This window comes from Python bivittatus, unplaced genomic scaffold (assembly GCF_059951505.1).
Source record: "Python bivittatus isolate LINGU-HERP-01145 unplaced genomic scaffold, Pbiv_v1 ctg000080_np1212, whole genome shotgun sequence".
Taxonomy (NCBI): Eukaryota; Metazoa; Chordata; class Lepidosauria; order Squamata; family Pythonidae; genus Python; species Python bivittatus.
The window spans coordinates 60,516,862-60,541,974 of NW_028277035.1; the positions used below are offsets into that span (position 1 = coordinate 60,516,862).

The window sequence follows — 25,113 nt, forward strand, 5'->3', positions numbered from 1 at the left end:
CAGAGATAAAGTTCTTCCTATACACATTATTTTAAGCTAGTTGGAATATATTGCTAGTGGTAGATGAAAAAAAATCAGTTCTTCCTCTACATACAGTTCCTTATCTGCCTCTCCCCCCCCCCCAAGAAAAAAAGTCTGCTTGAGAACTGGAAATATGGCTCTGGGGGCTTCAAATGCAGTAAAGAATCTGCAGATTGCCTCTTCCCTTCCACTGATGAAACATTTTTAGTGGAACATTGCCGAAGTGTAGCCCCTGCAGATGGAAAAAAGGCTGGATCCAGACATAATTAAAACCTTTTCATCATTCTTTTTTTAGTAACTTTATTAGATTTTACAATAAGAACAATAAAAACTAACAAAAACTAATATTAAAGAAAAAGAATGAAAAAAGAGAAAAAGGTTGAAAAAGAAAAAGCAAAGCAAAGTCAAAAGTGCAAAAAGTAAGAAAAATAGAAGAAACAAAATAGAAAAAAGAATGACTTCTGACCTTCACAACAGATATAAGTAACAATTTACACTAAACATTTACTCTAGGTTTACAGCATAACTTCTATTATCCAGTGTTATTTCTAATCATCAAATCCATACAGCATAATTTCATTTTGTTCTGTTTCACATAAAAAACCTTATATTTTCATCATTCTTGTGGGATATATGACAGATTTATTTAAGAAAATAGTTTCATCTTTAAATTTGCTAATGAAGAAAAAAGGTGTATATTTTGAAGTATAGATATTCTATTGAAAACTGAAAAAGAACTGTATAGAAAGTAACTAAATTGTAGTTGTGATGACTATCTGGTGTGATACTTGTCAATTCTTATGGAGAACAGTGACAGATTTTAGGAAGAAAAAAGTACTAAGTAGTAATTTGTAGCTATGGAGACAACTCTTGCAGCAAGATATAACTAGCTAGCTAGATGCACACATATAGACAGATTTACTTACACATTAGGACTTAATCTTTTTTCTTGAAAAATCAGTGTGCAGTACTAAAAAATGCTAGCAGTGAAGAAAATGTGATTTTGTATATTTTAATAAAGGATGGTTGAATATATGAAAGAAATTTAATACTTTATATGACTTGTAACATTCTATTTCTGTCCATCCATCCACCCAATATTTGTAGAGTTAGAAAGACTCTGATTGGGCCAACATGCTTTTCATGTTGCAGATTTATTTATTTGTTTGTTTGTTTGTTTATTTGTTTATTTAATTTATGTGCTGCCCATCTCCCCCAGAGGATGACTCTGGGCAGCTCACAATTAAAATCCAAATGGTAAAAACAGTAAAAATATAAATATCCATATTAAATTAGCTAAAAAATAATTCTATATAAAAAGACTGTATACAATTCAAGATGAAGGGGGGAGCAGAATCAATTATCCCACCAGCCAATTGCAACAATGCGAGCCCCCATCAGGCCCCCAGGCCATCTGGCATAGCCAGATTTCACACTCTTCTGGAAAGCCATGAGAGTGGGGGTGGACCGTACCTCAGGTGGTAAGTTGTTCCACAGGGTGGGGGCCATGGCAGAAAAGGCCCTCTTCCTAGACCCTGCCAGCTAAAACTCCTTCTGGTGGGGTCTGCAATATGCCCCTTCTGCCAGACCGAGTGGGGTGGGCTGATATAATGGGGGCGAGACAGCTCCTCAGATAACCTGGTCCTGTTCCATGAAGGGCTTTAAAGGTAATAACCAACACCTTGAATTGGACTCGGAAGCAAAGTGGTAACCAGTGCAGCTCGTGTAACAGAGGTGTTATATGTGCCCCCAGGGGCATTCAAAACTTGTGATGGAATATATCTATGAGGAGGAGAATGATGTGGGAGATCAAGGCTCTCAGGAGGGAGGGGTGCATTCCAGAAGGAGAAAGAAAATGAGACAATGCAGTCCTCAAGGGAAGTGTGGGAAGCAAAAGAAGTTCAGGGTAGCCACTCCCTAGAATCTCCCAGGGTATATTCACAAGTTGCTGTAGTATAGATTTCATTTGGCAAGATTCTGTCTATAAGGTGTAAGCAAATAAAGGAACTATACTTGACTGGACTGTTTCACTGTTGTTCTTGGGCTGGGCCTGACAAAACTGTCCACACGGCTGCATTTTGCGCCAGCTGCAGCTTTCGGATACTCTTCAAGGATAGCCCTATGTAGAGCACATTGCAGTAATCCAAACAGGAGGTGACCAGGGCATGAATGACCGTGTGGAGTGCCTCCCGATCCTGGAAGGGGCGTAACTGACGCACAACATGGAGTTGTGCAAAGGCCCTCCTAGCCACAACTGCCACCTGCTCTTCGAACAGAGTTGTGAGTCTAGGAGGACCCCAGATTATGCACCCGGTCTGTCTGGGGTAGTGCAACCCCATCCAGAACCAAGGAGGATAAGCTCCTAGATCTTGAGGCTCCCCATACCCACAGCCACTCCATCTTACCAGAGTTCAGTTGAAGCCTGTTGTCCCCCATCCAGGCCCCTACAGCCTCCAGGCACTGTGAAAAGGTAGCCACAGCATCACTTAGGTCACCTGGGATGGAGATATATAGTTGAGTATCATCAGCATACTGATGATACCTCATCCCATGGTGCTGGATGATCTCACCCAATGGTGTCATATAGATGTTAAATAGGAGCAGCAAGAGTACCGAACCCTGAGGCACCCCACAAAGTAGGAGCTGCGGGTTGGACCTCTCCCTATCAACACCGATTGGGATTGGCCTCGGAGGAAGGAGCTGAACCAGTATAGAACTGTGCCCCCCAACCCCAGCTCCTGCAGCCGACCCAAAAGGATACCATGATCAATGGTGTTGAAAGCCGCCGAGAGGTCAAGAAGAGCAAGGATGGCGCACTACCCCCATCCTGCTCTTGCCAGAGGTCATCTAAAAGTGCGACCAGTGCTGTTTCTGTTTCTGACCAATGAGATAACAGTACTGTAGTAAGTGCAATTACTATGCAGATATGGCCCATTTAGACTCCATGTACAGACCAAAGATATACCAAGAATTATTTGATGAAGGCTGTACTTTAAAATTGCTGGAAGAATAAAAATTGACCTAGAGAATAAAAATGAGAATAAGAATAATGAGAATAAAAATGAGGGAGGGCTTATAAGAAATATGACAGAATTTGAAATGCTCATACAAAATCAAGACCACCTACTAGGGCACATATATAAACTTTTACTCAGATATAATATGGAGACAGAACAAGTAAAACAAATAAAAATTGCATAATAAAATGGATGCAAAACTTTAAAGAAACTATCACAACACAACAATGGGAAGAATTATGGAACAAATCTGTACAATTTACTCCAAGTTATAACTTAAGAAAAAATGGTATAAAATGTGTTATAGGTGACATACAACTCTGTATAACACTGTCAATAATTGCCAAAATAGACAAATCATGTAGTAATAAATGGTAGAAGGGACATTCTACCGTATGTGGTAGGCATGTAAAAAACTCAAAAGTACTGGAAAGAAATACACAGCACTATTTAGAGAATTTTAGAAATCACATTTAAAATGAAACCACAATTCTTTTTACTAGGCATAAGTCCAAATATCAACAAAAAAATACCACAGTTTATCGAGATACATATTTATGGCAACAAGGATAAATTTAGCACAACATTGGAAAGGAGATACGCTACCAAGGTTATCAGACTGAAAACTTAAACTTGGAGCATATGCAGCAATGGCAAAATTAATAGCATATATGTACAACAGAAATCTAATCAAATTTAAGCAAGAATGGCTTCCATACATATTACATATTACACTGCAAGGTAAATATAAGTATCTAGAGTATGGTTTTTAAGGGGAAAAAGAACTGACTAAAGAATTGAGATCATATACAAATTTTTTTTAAATGTCTATGAATATTGTACATTGGAGTATGATAAAGGGGAAGTAAGAAACTAATATTTATCTATGTTTTTAGTAGGTTTTTTCCTCTTTTTCTTTTTTGTATTTAAAAAAAATAGTGGGGATTTTGGCACTAAGCTCAGAGATTTAAATTCTTATTAAATTGTTAAAACAATGTATTTAAATGTAATTTAATGTTTTCCATGGTTAATTTCTAATCAAAGATTCCCTGAGCATTAACCATGCAATCTTAGTAATTCATCCTCTTATAAATATTCTATTTCTGTACCAATTGATTTCTTCTTTTTTTCTCCTCACTTATTGTTTGTTCAATATTTGTTTTTCTTTTAACATTCTTATTCTTTTAATAAATAAAATTAAAAAATAAACCGTCATGAATCCTGTATTCTGCAAGACCTTTTTTTCTGATTTCTTTTATTTCAGATGATTTAATGTTATGTAGAGGGTTTTTTTTAAAAAATTCCTACTTAAGGACATTGTTTATTAGGTTAGGATTTTTTTCCTTTTATGTACCATTTTATGCAATAACAATAGTTAAATACTTATGTACTTTATGCATAATATAATACATAATGCCTTTTAAGAAATGTTATTTGTAAAGTTCTTAAAACTCAATAAAATTATTTTTGAAAAATTATTTTTATTACAGATAGAAAGTAAAAGTTTAACTTTGTAGGAGGGGAGTGCAATTGGCAACCACTTTAGTTGAGTCCCATAGAATGAGGGAGAGAAATTTAGTGTCTGCTTTCATAGTAAGGTTATAATCAGCTCAGGTCACAGACACCTTACACTCTCACTCAATTCCCTAAATACTTTTTATGTTGGTGACTAAGCAAGTACTGTATGCACAAATAAGTCAAATCTAGAAACCAATGAACAATTAGTATTTAGGCATGGGCCAATCTTAATTATCTTTCCACCATTCAGAGGCTTTGTTCATAGTAATCAATGCAATGTGGCAGTGATTTGACTATAGAAGAGACAATGCAGAACTATCTGATCACCAGAACCTATAATAAAGTAGATATAGTATGTTGAATCTGGTATGGATAGCCTCCAAAGGGATTATGTCTACCACAAAGTTCTGGGTCTCACCTAGGAAGAATCTTCACTAACAGATGCTCAGTTAACTCCGGTCTGAGTCAAGTTAGACATCTTGACAATAGATCTGAAACATACCTGATCACTTATTGAGTCTGTTAACTTAAAGAATCCTTTGAAAGTTCTGAATTCTGAATCCATTTAAGGTATATACAGTGGGGCAAAAAAGTATTTAGTCAGCCACCAATTGTGCAAGTTCTCCCACTTAAAAAGATGAGAGAGGCCTGTAATTTTCATCATAGGTATACCTCAACTATGAGAGACAAAATGGGGGGAAAAAATCCAGAAAATCACATTGTCTGATTTTTAAAGAATTTATTTGCAAATCATGGTGGAAAATAAGTATTTGGTCAATATCAAAAGTTCATCTCAATACTTTGTTATATATCCTTTGTTGCCAATGACAGAGGTCAAACATTTTCTGTAAGTCTTCACAAGGTTTTCACACACTGTTGCTGGTATTTTGGCCTATTCCTCCATGCAGATCTCCTCTAGAGCAGTGATGTTTTGGGGTTGTCGCTGGGCAACACGGACTTTCAACTCCCTCCAAAGGTTTTCCATGGGGTTGAGATCTGGAGACTGGCTAGGCCACTCCAGGACCTTGAAATGCTTCTTACGAAGCCACTCCTTCATTGCCCGGGCGGTGTGTTTGGGATCATTGTCATGCTGAAAGACCCAGCCACGTTTCAACTTCAATGCCCTTGCTGATGAAAGGAGGTATTCACTCAAAATCTCACGATACATGGCCCCATTCATTCTTTCCTTTACACGGATCAGTCATCCTGGTCCCTTTGCAGAAAAACAGCCCCAAAGCATGATGTTTCCACCCCCATGCTTCACAGTAGGGATGGTGTTCTTTGGATGCAACTCAGCATTCTCTCTCCTCCAAACACAACAAGTTGAGTTTAGACCAAAACATTCTACTTTGGTTTCATCTGATCATATGACATTCTCCCAATCCTCTTCTGGATCATCCAAATGCTCTCTAGCAAACTTCAGACGGGCCCGGACATGTACTGGCTTAAGCAGGGGGACACATCTGGCACTGCAGGATTTGAGTCCGTGGCAGCATAGTGTGTTACTGATGGTAGCCTTTGTTACTTTGGTCCCAGCTCTCTGCAGGTCATTCACTAGGTCCCCCCATGTGGTTCTGGGATTTTTGCTCACTGTTCTTGTGATCATTTTGACCCCACGGGGTGAGATCTTGCATGGAGCCCCAGATCGAGGGAGATTATCAGTGGTCTTATATGTCTTCCATTTTCTAATTATTGCTCCCACAGTTGATTTCTTCACACCAAGCTGCTTGCCTATTGCAGATTCAGCCTTCCCAGCCTGGTGCAGGTTTACAATTTTGTTTCTGGTGTCCTTCAACAGCTCTTTGGTCTTGGCCATAGTGGAGTTTGGAGTGTGACTGTTTGAGGTTGTGGACAGGTGTCTTTTATACTGATAACAAGGTCAAACAGGTGCCATTACTACAGGTAACGAGTGGAGGACAGAGGAGCCTCTTAAAGAAGTAGTTACAGGTCTGTGAGAGCCAGAGATCTTGCTTGTTTGTAGGTGACCAAATACTTATTTTCCACCATGATTTGCAAATAAATTCTTTAAAAATCAGACAATGTGATTTTCTGGATTTTTTTTCCCATTTTGTCTCTCATAGTTGAGGTATACCTATGATGAAAATTACAGGCCTCTCTCATCTTTTTAAGTGGGAGAACTTGCACAATTACTTTTTTGCCCCACTGTACTTTTAAAACCACCTGTGTTCTGTGCTGTATTTTGAATGCATACCAATACAATTGAGAAATGTAATTCTATCACTCTAGCAATACCTTTCTCAAGTAATTATCAGTTCAGTTGACTCAGAAGTGGATTCCATGCTCATTCAACCAGCACTTGGTAATAGATAAAAAGTAAAATAAAAGTCATATAACAAACACTTTAGTGGATACTAATCTGGCATTCAGGCAAAATTCAGAGATCAACATGTGTTCTTCAGGCTTTTGAAGAACAGGAGTATGTACATTTTTCAGTTTTGAGCCTCCAGAAGGAGTGGAAACACTTCGTTACATTATCATTGTAATTTTATAATAATTTTATTATTAACATGTAATCTATGTTGCTTTGCTTGTAAAAAAGCACTGGTGTTATTTGACATAATTAGTTTTTTGTGATGTACAAGGTGATAAAATCATTAATTACAAGTAATCATAATGAAATTTAGTGTAGATAGTTTAAGCTTTGTTTAAATAACAGTAGGCATTAGGTAATAAGTAATGAAAATAATTACACCCTGAAATATTTGGCTGAACTAATTTTTAAATGCAGACTTCAGTTAAAGCTAACAGAAGATAATGCATAATCTCTGGATAAGCAAAATGTTATGGTGTTAATCCAGAGCCCAAACAAAAATTTAATTGCCCCAATATATATTTGCAAATAGGACATTCTTATACCCTAACACTTCAGACATACAACTTATTGATTATGAATGTGCTCAACATTTCTGAAATTATAAATTTGGCCTACACTGGATGTTTTCTACTGTGCCATCAAATTCAGATTAAATGGTATGTAGATGGAGTTTATCTCTATGTGTCTGCTGATGGCTAATTTGTCAGAATGCCAAGCTTCTAGGAATTCCCTAGCTTTTTTGGATTTGGCCTGATCTAAAATGTCTGTTTATCAGTTGAAATTGTGGTTAAATTTGTTTAAGTGTTTAGAGATGAAAATTCCTCAAACTTATAGCACGTAAACATATTCAACAAAGCTCAAAGAATACCATGAATCTAACAAAAGAAATGTATTTAGTTACTTCTTGTTATGTTCTGTTTATTCATGTAATACTACTTCTGTCTCTAGATGTACCCAGTCTATATTACCTTTTTTAGATATGATGACACATACCATGAATTTGCCATAACATTTCTAAAATTGAAGGGACAATAGATCTGAGAACCTGAATAAAACAGATTGAGAGCAGCATTATGTCATGTGCTAGCCTACTTTAATGCTTGAAAAACTGGAAGTGCATTAATACAACACAATTTTAAATTGAAATCAACAATTTAAAATAACATCCTTTTTTATGGTCATAGAATTATATCTGAGGTTCTGTAATGCATTAAAATGTGACTTTAACATTAAATGTTAAAGTTATGAGAATCATTAAGAGGGGGTGTTTCATTAAGCAATCATTTTACAACTCTGACCACATTGCTTGAAGTATTGAAGAATGCATCCTCTCAGAGGTTTGGCTGCAGTCCTACTGCATGTTGTCTGGCATTGTGTGCACACAGAGATGACATTTATACCAGAATTGATGCTATAGTGAAGCAACTGACATTTTGTTTCAGTGGCATTCCTGGTAGAGCTTTCATCTGTACATATATGTGCCTCCTTAAGTGATGTGAGCCCCTTGAAGCTGCCACACTAAACCTGTGAAAGGATATAGTGCTTTGATGGTTCAAACCGCATATTTGTATAAGCACTGCTCTGTTAAATACCTTATTAGACACTGCTGTTGAAAACAGTGTAAAGCTTTTTGTGTGAAAATATTGTGTGATTTTAAGGAAAAGAATCAATATTTTACTTTCTATAAAAGTTTTATAGAATCTCTCATTCCACAATGTTTATTTTGTCAGTGAAAGGAAGACAATTGTGTGGTGGACATGCTTGGACATTAATAAAGCCTTTCTCACAGAGTACTGTTATTGTTCTCAATTTTGTTCCCTTTCACTATTTGCCCTAATTTTAAACATATCTGTTATGAAGTGAAAATGCAGAATGTCCATTTTCCTTAGCGCTCTTGCCCATGCATAGAATTCCCAATCCTTACATTGGTTTTCAAGACAAATCCCTAAATGTTATTACTTTACTATGTTAAGGGACAGCTCTGGGCTGTCAGGGGAGTGATGCAAAGTTAGGGTGAAGAAGGAAAGAAAACGAATTATTCAGATGGATACATAATTTATTAAAGGTTTCTAATAAGGTTAATTTAGACATACATTTCTACATAACAGAATAGGAGTAAATGAAATCCAGTGAATAGATGATCAGCCGTGGGATTCTTTCATTCTCAGAATGTAAAGTATAAGCTCTTTTATTACTCTGGTGCAATGATAATATAGACATTATCTGATAGTGTACTGGAATTATCATAAATATGCTCTTTTTATTTGTATATTTGTGAATTGTCTGCCATTTTAACCTTAAATTTGACTTTAACTTTAAGTAATATGCAGGGTAAAGTTTACATCCCTTTTCTGTTTGTCTTACAGTTCTATCTTCAAGACACTAAGAGCAGTAATGGCACCTTTATAAATAGTCAGCGATTGAGCAGAGGATCTGAAGAAAGTCCACCATGTGAAATTCTGTCTGGTGATATTATACAATTTGGTGTAGATGTAACAGAGAACACACGGAAAGGTAAGAGTATACATCACTTTCTTCTCTTCTGTATTTGTAATATCAAGTACATTTTATCACATAATAAGCTTTAAACAAGTACAGAGTATGAAGAGATTATGGGTGTTTGGGCTAGATGGGATGAACCCAGGTACAATGCTGATTTGGAGATCACCCTGTTTGGAGCAACTGAGACTTTATGGACTTCTTGGCAGCCATGCGGGTTGTCTTAGGTTATATCTGGCCATGCTTATATAGTTGGACATTCATGATTTGGCGTTTTGCTGAAGATATGAAGATAGTGTAGTATATGGTCATTAAGCATGGACAAATTGCCACCTGAAAGTTTGTCCGTGTGTGTGTGTGTGCGTGTGTATGTCATTTTTTATTAAGAATTTGATTATAATAGTAAAATCTAATACAAACTAAACTTAAAGAAAAGATAATAGAAAGAAGGAGTAAAAAATGCAAGAAAAGAGAGAAGAAAAGTAAAAATATAATAAAGAATATATATATATATAAGGAAGTGATTTCCAACATTCACCACAAGTATAAACAAATTTAGTGACTCTTCACCCCCTCTAAGGTTACAAACATTTATCTGTTCATCTCATATCCCATCTCTCATCTATAAACAAATCCATAAAACATCATATTTTCAGTCCTGGTGTCAGCAGAAAATCCATAAAGGGTAGCCAGAAGTAATAACATATCTTATTTTAACCTTGATAAAAAAAAACCCAACATTATATTCCTCCCTTTTACTTCTAACAGTCTTAATCTTTAGGTCATTCAAGTATTATTGTAGGGTTTGATTTCTTTTCATTTCTTCTTTGTCCCATCGCCCAGAGTTCTTCAAGGCTTTAATAAGCCTCTTTTGTAAATTCAGTAGTAAAAATTATCCGGGTCGCTCTCTTGGTTTGTCATTTGTATTTCCCTTTTAAATTTTAAAACCTGAGCCAATTTCTTTAGTAGAACTAGTAAAATATCCTTTTCTAAATAATTTTCTTGGCCTGTCAGTTGTAAATCCACTATCAATACCATCTCTATCATGTCAGATAAAATTTGTTCCACATCTGTCATTTCTTCAGTAACATCTTTTGGACATAGTCTATCCATAGAGGCAGACATCATGACTTACACTGTTGATATTGTGGCTACTAATTTTTGGCTCCATTCTTCAAAAGTCCCCTTTAACATTTTCATGGTTGCAATGTTTCGCATCATTTTATAGGTCCCAATTAATTAACACAAAAGGTAGGCCTGTGGTTTTTTTCCTCTGCCTAGAATCTTTAGTCCCCTCTAGTGTCCAGTTTTTAAAATCATAAAATTACTTATCTTTGTTATGTCTTGCAAAAATCAAAACAGCTTTATTTCCCACGAGAAGCTGTTTGTTCTTTATAATTAATTCCAAAATCTTATTGTAAAAGTTTCTATATTCCAAATTTATCTGGACTCTTAGTCCATTTATAACTTTATAAGATCAAAATCTTATTTAGCTTTTTGCTGTTTATTTCAAATTTCTTACATTCTTAAGCTTATGCTTAAAATTTGCTTTCAGGAGTGAAGGCAAATTCACCTGGTGTTTTCAAACTTGTCATTCCAAAAGTCTCTACTAGCTTAAAAGTAGTTAATAAGCAATTTCTGAAAGTGGCTAGAAAGTGAGGTTGCTGAATTTACCGTCCTTTAAAAAATGCCGTTGCACGCAAGATGGCTATTCCTGTCGTTTCCCAGTACTCACATCTGCAGGAGACTGCTGTCCTGCAGTCTCCTAATGAGGAGCAGCCATCCAGAACACATGTGAGCAATCTCCTGTCCTCCCCTTATCTGGAGAGGTTGCAAGGAACTGGTCTACTCACCAGTTCTTTGGTCTTTGCTGTGGTCATCGGCTCCGCTTTTGTGGGGATGTCTTCAGTCCATCATTCCTCCCCCAGAAGCCTCACCACCTGAAAGTTTTTAAGCTTACAGAAACTCTTAATCTCTGCTGAGGGGCATTTAAGAGATTACAGAAGCCTGCCAGTAAAAGAAAATAGATTCAAACCTTTTCTGATTGTTTTGACAGAACTTCCTGTTACCTCAGCTGATGATTCTGTCAAAGAATAGAATGGAATAGAAAAATGATCCAAGCAGTTTATGTAGTCTTTCCTAACTGTACTCCCCCTGCTAATGGAGCCAAATGGGGTGCATGGGATATTAGGACACCCAGGATAGTGTTACAGCTAGAAGAGTGATAGAGGAAGACTGGGGAACAATCCCATTGATCACAAAGTAAAGCCCATATTATGATCTGTCTTAATAAGCTAAATTTTTGGGAGGGATAAAGAATTGTATTTTGCTATCAGTGTTGTATTCACACTAAATCATCTAGTGGAGTTATTCAAATTTATAAAAAAGTCTGGAACATTAACAATCAAGGAAATCTGAGGAAGGTTACTTTGTAGTGCACTGTGATACTTTGGCTAAACACGTTGTGGATAAAATCTCTCACAGTCACTCCAACTTGGATTCTTTAGTTACAGCAGATCATATTGATATACCAGTTAATGTCTGCTTATTTATTTGGTATGGATAAGCTTTACCTTATATAGCCTAGAAATGTAGAATAGAACTTGAGCATAAGATCATCTACTCTTATCTGCTGTGGTGGTGATGATAATGATGATAATAATGTTAATAATGAAATATCTGGAGGGGTGCCATAATTTTGGAAGGATGCTTTAATCCTACCATTTTTAACTCACGGACACTCATCTGAGTGTTACTGGACAAGAACTATTAGCAGATCTGGATTTGGGATTCAGGCAGCTTTTAGTAATTAGTAAAGGCAATAGGTTCCTTTTCCCTGGTCTTGTTTATCATTACAAAACAATTTTCTCTAAAATTTATCGAACAACTTGCCTCAGATAGTTTGTGGATTTCCTTAGTTTTATTCTTGACTATTTTTAATCTATTTTTCAATCTTTTACACTGGGGAACTGATCTAATTTCTATTTTTGTGTTATTGTTCTACATGCACTTTTGAATTTTGCTTGTGAGGTGATCTGCTGGGTGTTTTCTGTGACCCCAGATGAATTGTCTGAGAATTGTTTTCTTACCTTAGACAGCTTTCTGGGAGATGTATCAGAACATTTCAGAATTGGATCTACAGCACAAGGTGGGAAGTGGTATGGGACTTAGGTTTTCCTGAGTTTTTTTAATGGCCTGCTACTTTTTATTCCTTGGAAAGGTTGAATATTTGAAGTTTTGTTTCCTCTTGTGTTCTACTTTTATTTGTATATTGCTTTTGTTCCTTCTCAGATAACATTATTGCAATTATACTGAATTGTTTTAATAAGTTAATTTTTGGTAACTGGATACTTAGAACTTACGGTCTTAATTTTTTTTCCCCAGTCACTCATGGATGCATTGTCTCAACAATAAAACTATTTCTCCCTGATGGTATGGAAGCTAGGCTACGGTCAGAGTAAGTACAACTTTAAAATTATTTTCGTGTCCAATATATTCAGATATTAGATAATTTCCATATATACATAAGGACACCCTGATTTTTTCATTCAAGAACTTTAATATGTCAGCCATGGCTAGCCAACTTGAGTTGCCCTTTTGAGAGACCATAGGAATGTTATATTTCTTGCTAAATGTGTTTTATATATTGTAAACAATTTGGGCTATTCAATATGATATATCTGTTTAATATAAACAATTTGGGAAATTTAGTGGTATTATTGCATAACAAACCAAGATTTCTGAAATGTTTTTTTGAATTCTTCAGATATAACGCATGGTCTCTGTACATGCATGAAACCTATATTCTATAAGGTTACAGAATATAGCACTGTATGATAATTTTTAGAATGCTAGTAGTTAACAAGTACTGTATTTCCCAAAATAATTATCTAATAATTGGGAAGATCCTCATGTATTCCTTGATAAAAAAAGAAGAGAAGCTGTTAAAAACAAAGGATTGAACAAAAGTTGCCAATGGATGCAGGCATGGTGCTGTTAAAAGGAACATTAGCGTAAAGAAACATTAACATGAACATTTGCCTGTTTTTTTCCTTTCCCCATCCAGTTATTTCTTCCTCTTGCCTGATCTCCAAAAAGTGTTATTCCCACTGTGCAGCTACCCCTTTCATTTACTTCATTTCCATCCTATATGTTTCCTTTTTCTTTTTTGCTGTTTCTGCTAACAGGAAGGAGGCAATTTTTCTCTCTTTGTAGTTTTCTGTTTATGTGTGCAATTGGTCTGCATTTGTATGTAAGACAGTGTTTGGTATATGTGGATGGAAATCAATTAACTCGTTATCTTAGTTATTCATTATATTAATATAGCTTTTTTCTTTTAGTTCTGCCCTTTTTGTGGGGGTGGAGGCTTCTGGCAAATATACAGTACATGTATACATACATATGGAGCATCACATCCATGCTTTTATTATTGATTTCTCTATAATTGGTTTCAGTTGGTTTGGCAGCCATAAGAACATGGCCATTGCATATAGGATTTTGTCAATTGTATAATGCTATGGGTGTGTGTGATCTTAACCTCAGGATTGATTTTCTCTTGGCTAAATATGGTGGAAAGACTTTTTAATTGGTAGCTTTTTCTTCCATAGTGTCATCCATGCTCCATTACCAAGTCCTGTTGATAAGGTAAGTCTTAAAACATTTCTCCTTCAATATCCCAAACATTTAAAAATGTTTATATACATGGTGAGGGGAAAAAAAATCCCCTCTCACCCTTGTGGGTAGTATATGTCTTCCTCAATCTCAGGTTCTCTACCAGAGGCCTGGGAATTTGAGGATTCTACAATATCTTAGCTGTTCCTAGCACTGCACTCTTCTGGACAAAGAGCTCTGATGTTGTTCCTGGGATCTGTTGGAGCCACTCTCCCAGCTTAGGAGTCACAGCCTTGAGTGCGTCTACCACCACTGGGATTACTTTGGCCTTTACTTTCCACATCCTCCCTACTTCATCCTTCAGGCCCTGGTACTTCTCCAGCTTCTCATACTCCTTCTTCCTGATGTTGCTGTCACTTGGCACCACTAAATCTGCCACCACTGTTGTCTTCTGGTCCTTGTCTATTACTATAATATCTGGTTGATTGGCCAGTACCTGCCTGTCCATCTGGATCTGGAAGTCCCACAGGATCTTAGCCCTGTTATTCTCCACAACATTCTGTGGAATCTCCCATCTGGACTTGGGAGGATCTAGCCTATACACTGTGCAGATGTTCCTGTATACAATGCCAGCTACCTGGTTATGCTGTTCAGTGTATGCTGATCCTGCCTGCATCTTATACCCTGCCACTATGTGTTGGAGTGTCTCTGAGGCCTCTCTGTACAGTCTGCACCTTGGGTCCTGTCTAGTGTGGCAGACTCCTGCTTCTATGGATCTGGTGCTTATATGGTGAGAGAGAGGGATACAGACATACATACATATACATACATAAACACTTGACATTTCTGTTTAAAAATGTTGAACTCCAGGTTAAAGGCTGTAGCCAAAAATTGAGATAAAACAAGTCAAATAAATAAAATGTTTCACAGAAAAGTGTTAAGAGCAGAATATTCCATCTATCTCTGTAGGCAAATAAAGTCCTATACGTTTTACTGAATGAAAATTCATTCTGTATATTCCTTCTGTCTGTTAAAGGATCTACAGTGAAGCAATCTGTAAGGAGGTTTTGCACCTGAAGTTGGCAAGGAAGACGATACTTCTCACAGATCAGAGAAGTGATTCATTGTCTTATATCATTCCTTGACCCTTCATACTTCAACCATTATTAAACAAAATAAATGATGCTGTAGTATATACAAAGATGCCTTTTTTTTAGTTTATATAACTTAAGATATATAATTTGGGCCTTTCAGTTTTTTATATCCCTAGAATATGCAGTTATTTTAGTAAAGCTTGGCCTATTATTGCAGCTCTCCCCACAACACGATGCCCTTCAGTTATATTAGGGCTATAACTTCCAAAATGTCCAGGGTGAACTTCACTGAAAGTTCTACAGTTCCTTTAGCACTTGCCCAACACCTTGCATACCTGATCTTTTATATAGAGAGTACTGCAAAACAAACTGTTGTAACACCAGTTTAATCTTTATTTTCAGAGAATGCCTCTTGGTCTTAAGTAAATACCATAAGCTTTTTTACAATATAAAAATGAGGGGCCACTTTATTTGGAAGTGCCCATCTACATAGGAAAAGGAAAATGGTAAGCAGCAGTAATAAGGTGCATCCTGTAGATGACAAGCCAGAAGGAATAAAGGAAAAAAAAAGTAGCATTCTTGTAAATCAGTATGTAGAAATTGGTTGTGTTGCCCCACAGCCGTTTTACAAGAACGTTCACAGCATGTTCTCAAAATCCCTATCCCCACCAAAAAGGCTGGAGACTGAAGTTGTGGAAGGCTGCACTGACCTTATGTAATAAGACTTATTTTGGTCTGCCTGTGATTTCCTAAATATGAATCCATTAGTCTTGCAGAAAGGAAAAAAAGGACATTTTTTTTAGTTTATTATGTTCCTAGACCAAAGAATTTAAAAATAAAATAATAAAATAGATACATCACAATCAACACATAATTAAAATAATATACCAAGTGTATGTAAAATTATATTCACATAAAATAATATTAAGACTTATTTATGTTCCATCAAGCCATTATACAATATTGGGCTATACTGCCTGAGTTCTCTACTTCCTGATTAGCTAATAAGAGATTGAGATTGTCATTCTCACTCCTGCTTAAATATTGTATTGTAATTGGGAAAATATATATTGCTTGCTTGCTTGCTTGCTAATGTGCCATCAAGTCAGTGTTGACTTAACAATCACATACATAGGTTTTCTCCAGGATGCTCTGTTCCTAACCTGGTCTTTCAGATCTTTCAGTGGTATTGCCACTATAACTGAGTCCATCCACTTTGCTGCTGGTAATTCTCTTTTTTGCTTTCCTTCCCCCTTTCCCTGAACTGTAGGCTTTTCCAGAGGGTGAAGCCTTTCCATAGATAATTTGTGCTTGAGTGAGATCTCTGGATTGATTTGTTCTATGTGTCAGGGTGTGCAGCGTACACTCCGCACAGTGGTGCTCCATGAGTGAGACAAAATAAACAGTCCACAGTCCAATGTAGAAAACCTGCACACAGGCGTTTACTGTACAATATATACAGTATGTACACCAACCTGCAAATCCCTAATTACTTCCCAGAACTCCAACACCAGCCACAACTCCTATCACCAGCCACACTATAACCCATGGTGCACTTTGCTATATACCGTGGTTTGTGCTGTGTCATGCTGCCACACCCTACAGGTATGTGCTCTGGGTGGATTGCAGGGATTGCAAACACAGTCAAGCTGTGCTCTGTCAGGTCCATATTCTCACTGAGAAATTCTTTACTCCAGGGTAATACCCTGACACTATGATCCATTTGTTTGTTTTCTTGGTTATTCATAGTGTTCTCAGGAGTCTTCTCCAAAATCAGAGTTCAAAAGTGTCCATGTTCTTTCTATCCTGCTACCAGTACTAGAAGATGAAGTTGGATCAGTGTTCTGGTCATTACAGTGTTGGAAGACTATAGGAATTGATGGCATATCCACAGAAATATGGCAAGCAACTGAAGAAGAATCAATAAATGTTCTATCCAAAGTACGCCAGCAAATCTGGAGAAAGTCATAGTGACCAACAGATTGGAAGAAGTTGGTCTACATACCAAACCCAAAGAAAGACTTAAGAGAGTGTGAAAACTACTGTACAATAACCTTAATTTCACATGCTAGCAAAATAATGCTTAGGATTATCCACACAGATTAGATCTGTACATGGAAAGGGAGATGCCAGATGTTCAATCTGGTTTTAGAAAAGGCTGAAGAAGAGACCTTATATCTGATGCATAGTGGGTAATTGAGAAAGCCAAAGAATATCCAAAAGAAGTCATTGTGTGCTGCATTGATTATAGAAAGGTCATTGATTGTGTTGACCGTGTCAACACTAGAACATGCTTAGGAAAATGAGAATCCCAGTACATCTCATCCTACTGTGAAACTTATACACAGTACAGAATATAGTGAAGGTCAGCAGATCAGCAAAGGAGTGAGTTATGGTTGTATATTCTCAAAGTTGGATTTTGAGAAAGGATAGAAAGGGTATTGAAGCTTTTGAGCTTTTGTGTTGGACATAACTCTTGAGAATACCATGCATAGCCCAGAAAACAAACAAATGGATTATAGAACAAATCAATCCAGAGTTCTCACAAATGATCATATTTTGGATACTTTATGTGACGACCCAGCTCCCTTGAGATGAACATTATGCTGGGAAAGGTGGAAGGAAAGAGAAGAAGAGGATGGTCAGCACTAATGGACCCAGTGGGAGTCTCAGTTGGGAGACCATAAAGGGTGGTCTACCTATGTGGTCCCTAAGGGTTGACAGCAACTTAATATCACATAATAATTATCATAATCATTATAAGGTCATTATCAGCAGTATTAATGTATTAATGCTCTCTTGAAATAATGGCTGCATCACCTACTTATAAAAATAACACAATAGTCTACCAACCAGATTTGACAGATGATGTTCTGGTTTTATGAGTTTTTCCATCATATTATTGATAAAAATTAAATAGCCAGGGGGCTAAAATACACTCTTGAAAGTAGCTACCACAGCAGAAAGCTCACCTTGATTGTCAGGAGAAGTAATTTACCCAGCAGATCATGTAACTGGAATGGCACTTACAGAACTTCTGGCCCAATACTCCCTACTTGTTACAGAAATATCCCAAATTAGAGCATTTTCAACTAGTAGTTGCCCACTAGTGGGTTCAAAGCTGTCCATTAGAGCTAGTCCTGCTCTTTGAGACAATAAAGAACAAATATTTGCTCTCTTTTGTGTGTCAGTATCAGATATCTGAAGAGTATTGTCACGTTTCCCCTCAATCAACTACTGTCCAGGCTAAATATGACACTCCCTTTAACTTCTCATACTTTATATAGAATTTGTTTTCTATACTCTTGACCATTTTTACTGCTGTTCAATAATAATAATAATGATAATAATAATAATAATATTATATTGAATTTATCTCTGCCCATCTCCTCCTAACGAGGGACTCTGGGCAGCTCACATAGTACAGCATATATACAACTTAACAATGACAAATTACAAGCCTATTCTAATTACAATTAGTGCAGCCCTACTCTGTTGTGGCCAGCAGTGGTCGCAAGGGAGTAATCTCATCTGGGCTTTCTTCCACCAATGATCTTTTCTGCCCACCGCGTCAGTCGCGTCCAGTGTCCGGCTGTCGTGTCAGTCGCATCCAGCGTCCGGCATTTTTTCTGCCAATCATGTCCAGCACCAGTCCCCATGCAAAGTGCCACCAGTTCCTCCCACCGAAATGGGAGTATCTATTTATCTACTCACAGATGATATACACTTTCGAACTGCTAGGTGGGCAGAAGCTAGAGACGAATAACGGGTGCTCACCCCATCATGTGGAGGTAGGCCCGAACCGCTGGAGTGCCGACCATTTCTGGCCAGCGAACGCCAGCGTCATTAAGCCCCAGTGGCATAATTTATTGAATGTACTGTTCAATTTATGTACATTCTATTTACAGAGCAATAAATTGGCCAGAGTACTTCAAGTGAGATCTGATTTGAGTAGAATAAATGAAATATTCTTGTGGCTTGGAAGTGATTGTTCTGTTCAGCCTAAAATTGCAATAACACCTGCATTGTGTGGCTGATTCATATTCACTGTCCCAAGATTTTTTTTCAAATGTGTTCCTGCCAGACCAGATATCCCAGTCTCACACCTGCAAATTTGATTGACTTTCTTTGATATTAAAGGAACAAACCATTTTCCTCAGTACCATATTTTGTTAAAAATTTAACTGGTAACAATCAGAAATATTAACATTAATCACTTAATGGAAACATCATCATAAAAAACTAAAGCAATTTTATTTGAATAGCAAAGCAGACAAGGAGAAGAACTGCTCCCCAAGAATCTAGTGGTCATCTTACTGGTGGACTGCCACATAACAATGTTGCATTGGGGGAAATTTCTATATGTAGATCTTCAAGAAGAATAAAAAAGAGTAGCAGTGCCCAAGATGCCATAAAATACAGTTTAATACGGCAAATCCAGATCGTGCTCAGGGCATCTCCTGAGAGACCTTGGAATGGAATCAAGGTCTTAGTGATTTTAAAGAAACTTGTCATAGCAGTCCTTGATGGATTCTAATGTATCTTTTCCAGGATATCCTCAGTTAATGTGAATAGTCTAGTATCCCTGTGTAAGATAAATACACGTAACATACAAACCTATTGGGTGGCAGTGCTTCCTGTTGTATTTTTTGCCTGTTGCCAAATTTATTTATTTAATTCTTTCAGATTACTCAGTGATGCCAGATTAGCATCACGTAAATAGCTGTTTCACTTGCTATGGCATGAAATACATTAAATTGCATGGGACAGACTTTAATTATAAAATAGATATTTGTAGGCAAGCTGTAATTTTTACATTATTTAGAATTTATGGACAGTTTCAAAAGTTGCAGCAACAGCAATCTAATTATAAATACCCTTGATTTCTGATCTTCATAAAAATATAGGCTAGATTAGAGATCAATGTGGATTTAAAAGTTGGCTTTTCCAGTGCAGGTACATTCTTGTGTACTTTTGCAGTTGGCTGTGTGAGAATGATTTCTTGCACATTAAACATTCCAGCACATAGTATATTAAGTACTCTAATTTTCTTCCATATAAGGAAGAAAACTGAACTGTAGAGAAAGCTGCATTACTTTTTTTTTGGTAGTCTTAAAACATTTAATACTGTGTTTTGTGTGGCTTCTCTTACATTTATATTATATGTATATCTGGGCAAAGTTCTTAAACTATATTTCTGTATTATAAACAAGGGATCTTGATAGGCATGTAATGTAGAAGTTATTCCATGTTCAAATTCATATTTATGAATGTAGTGTATTATTACATTCTGTTTCTCCTGTGTTTATATTGCTTCATACAAATTGTTCTGAATACAAACAATACTACCCACAATTTTCTTTCTAACAATTTACAAATTCAAATTCATTTTTATCACTTTTTTATTGAATCAAAACAAATACAATGGTGGTTAAAAGTTTGTGAATCCTTTTGAATTTTCAATATTTCTGCATAAATATGACCTAAAATGGGATCTGTTCTCCGCATAAGTCCTAAAACTAGATAAAGAGAACCCAAGTAAACAAATGAGTCAAAAACATTACACTTGTTCGTTAATTTAGTAAGGATTTTAGTGATTTTTTTTCGTCCTAACTTCTTGTACTATTCTGAACAATTCTACCCATTTTCTATATAACAGCACTGATGATGTTACCTAGCCTGGTAATGAAACGTCTGCAGGAAAACAACCAAGCTCAGAGAGTTTTTTGTTGTTTGCTATACCTCCATGTTTGTGTCATCTGCAAATTTATAATCATATTTTAACCTCTCATATAAGTCATAAATATGTTGAACAGCATGGGGCCTAGAAAGGTTCCTTCAGGATATCACTTGACTCTTATGTTCAGCCTTATACACAGTTACTGTCATAAACTCATTGGGTACAGTTGTTCAGTCTACTCTGTATCCATCTAATATTTCCCATCCTCTTTACAACAATCTCATGGGAGACTTTGTCAAATGGCTTTGTTGAAATCAGAGTACAGTTTATCTACCACATTCCCATGGTCAACCAAACTGGTTATGCTGTAATAAAAGGAGAACAGATTGATTTGGCATGACTTGTTTTTAATAAACCCATGTTGGCTTCTGTTAAATGCATTTTTCCTATACATTTTTTCCCCAGTATTTGTGGTTACCCAGGTCTTCTTTTTCTTTTCTTATCACCCTTGGTGTTGAAGTCATGTAATCTTTAGTATAAGTGCATGATATAAGATAAGAACTCTATGTCTCTAGTCTGAGAGCTCAAAATAAGAAAGTGTATATCACTCATAGAATGTCCCTAACTGATGGTATACATCCATCATGATTACAGCCATTTTCTGTTTCCTATGCGTTCTCCCAGCTCAGTCGAAAACTCTCTGTGTTATTACAACAGTATCCTAAGCTGTATCCCTTTTTCTAATTGGAATGGTATGCAGTTGTATTTCCAGTGTCTTTTTTTAAAGATCCCCAACCCTTCTGCATTCCTTTTGATTTAAGGATTCCTTTCCTTCAGATCCCACCTAGTTCTTCTTTAAATGGCTCTTGGAATCTAGTGTGCATGTAGAATTATGTTCCAATTTCTCTTTCTATAGCATCTTGATTCCCAAAATGACATATCAGCTTCCTCCCAAGTTTCCCATTGCTTTTGCCTCATGAATGTTTTTCCTTATTGTTTATGACCAGAGAGAGAAAAAGAAATCCACTTGTATCTTCTTCAATCTTCTGGAAATAAAACAATTTTGGGGACTTTGCCATCTTGGCGAAGTCAGTTTACTAACAGATGTCCATGTAATTGAAGTTTTCCATTATTATGTCTCTCCTTTATGAAAGTTCTGGGAAGCATTGTCTGGTCAATAAGGGCATTGTTCAGATTATCTGCCTAGCTTGGTGGTCAGTAGCACACCCCTACAATACAATCTTTTTGTTTTCCACTTCCTTGTACCTGGAAGAATTGCTTCAGGCCTTGCACAAGAGGAGCATCACTTTATTATTTATTAAAGCAACCTGACTTTTTTCAGCTTGAAAAAAAATGTTCTGCTTTAAGAGTGATCCTTACTTTAAGGAGTAGATTGTTTAAAGTACAGTAGCAGCATCTTTTTTACAGGCTCACACTTTAAGAAATAGCAGAGGGTCTACACTTGAGCTTGAGTGAGCTCTGAAACACTTCTTCCAAATCATTTCTGAAGCATGCATAGCCTTAATTTGAGAGAATGTCAGTGATGACAAGATATCCACTTGATATAGTATGGAGAGTTATTTATGTAAGTTAAAAGAAAGGAAGCTACACAATCAAAACAAGGAAGGGAATTTTTAATGTAGCATTTTATTAGGGCTACCCATTCTGGATGGCAAAAGTCTAGATTGAAGCAGAAAGTTAGTGTTTTCTATTCCTTTTTGCTGCTGCCTAGAGGTTGTCTGAAATTTTGCAGCCCAGATCTGGTAGCCCTAAATTTATTTAATATGAGGATATTAATATTGGGCACTAAAATTGAAATCTGACATCAGATGAATAATAGAGGCTTTTGTTTCCCAATTTTATAGGTTGCTGCTAACACTCCCAGTATTTACTCTCAGGAACTGTTTCAGCTTTCTCAGTATCTTCAGGTAATATGTGTACAGTTCTACACAGACTTATAAAATTCAGAGTTATAAAACTCAATTATAACATTATAAAATTCAAATAAGAGCTTTACCATGGTAAGAAATTAGGCTGAATCTTGATAGATAATCATGTTTTCCTAATATATACAACTAAAATTCTTGCTGTAAAACCTGAAAGATTGCTAATCTAAGACCCCATGTGTACAATCAAATAATGGCATAGCATTAGTAATGGTTTGTCAAATACAATTATATTAATCTAAATGTGTAGCATACCATATTAATAACTATACTGGTGAAATATTAGTATTCCAATCTCTCCCTTGTCCCTTCCCCTAAAGATAGAGAGGAATTTTGGGATTGGGGAGATACATAACTATTTTATTAAAACTACAGTAGGGGATTAGAGATGTTATAAGGTAAATTGAAATTATTATCTTATTGTCAGCTTCTTTTTGTTTTCTGTAATTTCTAAGTGTGGCACATAGGTGGCATTTTTGTATATCCGGTTACAACATATTTATGTTATGTTCTAGATTTGTTGTCCATTAAGAATAAAATTAAATGTGTTAATGTTTTATTCATTTTTATGGATTTTTGGTTTTGCTGCCCAGAGTCTATTGGAGTTGGGTAACCAGGAATTTACCATCTTTGGTGCTGGATGGGGTGGCAGTGCCCCAAACAGACTCTGTGCACAGTCTGGGTATCCTTCTGGACTCACAACTCCTGCTCAAGGAGCAGGTGGCAGTCATGGCTAGGAGGGCCTTTGCACAACTTGTTCTCTTGTGTGCCAGTTGCCTCCGTTCCTTGATCAGGAGGCTCCACTCTCAGTCACTGATGCCCTGATCATCTCCCAAATGGACTACTGTAATGCACTCTAAATGGAGCTGTCCTTGAAGAGCATCTGGAAGCTTCAACTGATGCAAAATGTGGCAGCATGCTCCTAGATCAGCACACATTACATCTCTGCTCCACGAGCTACATTGGTTGCCAGTTTGCTTCTGGGTTCAATTCAAGGTGCTGGTTATGACTTTTAAAGTCCTACATGGCATGGGGCCTGGTTATTTGAGGGACTCTCCGGTTACATCTATCCATCCCATCAAATCCAGCAGAAGGGGCATGTTATGGGTCTGTCTACTAGAGTTTCATCTGACAGGACCCAGGAGGAGAGCCTTTTCTGCCATGGCATCCACCCTCTGGAACCTCATTCCTCTGAGGTTAGATTGGCCCCAAAACCATGCTGATTTTCCAAAAATCCCGTAAAGCTTGGTTTTGCCATCAGGCTTGGGGATCCCATGGAGGTACAGAGCCTGCAAAATGGCTGTGTTATATGTAAGATTTTGGTTGTACTCTCCTGTATTTTATGTTCAAAGTTTTTAAATGTTTTAATTGTTTTTAACAGTTCTTGTTGCAATTGTTTTGGTAGTTGTCTTTGTTTTTGCAATTTTAATTGTGTGAGCCACCAAGAGTCATGTATGTGAGATGGGCAGCTTTCTAAATTCAGTGAATAAATACATTTTTAGAAATCTCCACCTAGTCTGTGAAAAGACATTATAATTTTGCATTCTCTTGGTGGCATCCAGGTGGTAGTTATACCTTGATCTAGGCCCTGCTTATACCAGCTAGAAATTATAATGCTATTTGTTAAGTTTTGTTCCATTTTATGCTGATTTAAGGATAAGTTCAAATTATTGTCTACTTGATCTATTGAAAAGAAGAGAGTAAAGTATGCCATCTAGTGGCCATTGGTGAAGAGAACAATAATCCTGTCATAGGAAATGGATATTATTTTCACAGTTTCTGTAACTAGTGTTTGATGCCTGAACTGCTTTGTTTTCCTTGTAGCAGAATTAGCTTGATATATTTTTTGTTATTAACAAGAAAGGTTTACAGCAAAAGGAATACAAACATAAGTATATAATGTATATAAACTTATATATAAACATATTAAGTATTAAAAAATTATGGTGCAGAATGGGGAAGATTATGACAATATTCTTTAGTCAGATTAGATATAAATTAAATATCTCTGATTTGATGTTTGGAGGTATCTTGTAAAAGCTGAATTTTTTTCTGCCTGCTTGTGGAAAAACTATAAATGTGTCTAAAAATATAAAATATGAATATAAGAAGATTTGAAGCATGTATATATGGTACACAGGTGCATACTGTTTGGTAGGCATAAGATATGCAAAAGCCCTGACTCTGATCTTGACTAAAACTATCTAATAGGTACCTGTATTCATATATATGGAAGACAGTTGGTAACAGTATTTGAAGGAAGTGTTCCATAAGATTAAAGCCTCATATTTTTGAAAGTGACAAGGTGCTTCAGACTGTGTAATCTGCAACTCATTAAAGCAGCTGTGTCTTTTCCTGGGATGGTTATTATTTGTTTGTTTGATTGTTTATT

At 36.5% G+C, this 25,113-nt stretch overlaps 1 protein-coding gene across 22 annotated transcripts in view; it reads left to right on the top strand.

Annotated features, from left to right (window-relative positions):
- The window catches only part of SLMAP (sarcolemma associated protein), a 100,298-nt gene that overhangs the window by 27,309 nt on the left and 47,876 nt on the right, over window positions 1–25,113 (top strand). For all 22 annotated transcript variants that reach the window (XM_088134207.1, XM_088134210.1, XM_088134209.1 and 19 more), the window contains exons 3-6: window positions 9,258–9,405; window positions 12,775–12,847; window positions 13,998–14,034; window positions 22,641–22,703. In XM_088134207.1, the coding sequence (XP_087990333.1) occupies window positions 9,258–9,405; window positions 12,775–12,847; window positions 13,998–14,034; window positions 22,641–22,703 (321 nt within the window). The remainder of the gene's footprint in view (window positions 1–9,257; window positions 9,406–12,774; window positions 12,848–13,997; window positions 14,035–22,640; window positions 22,704–25,113) is intronic.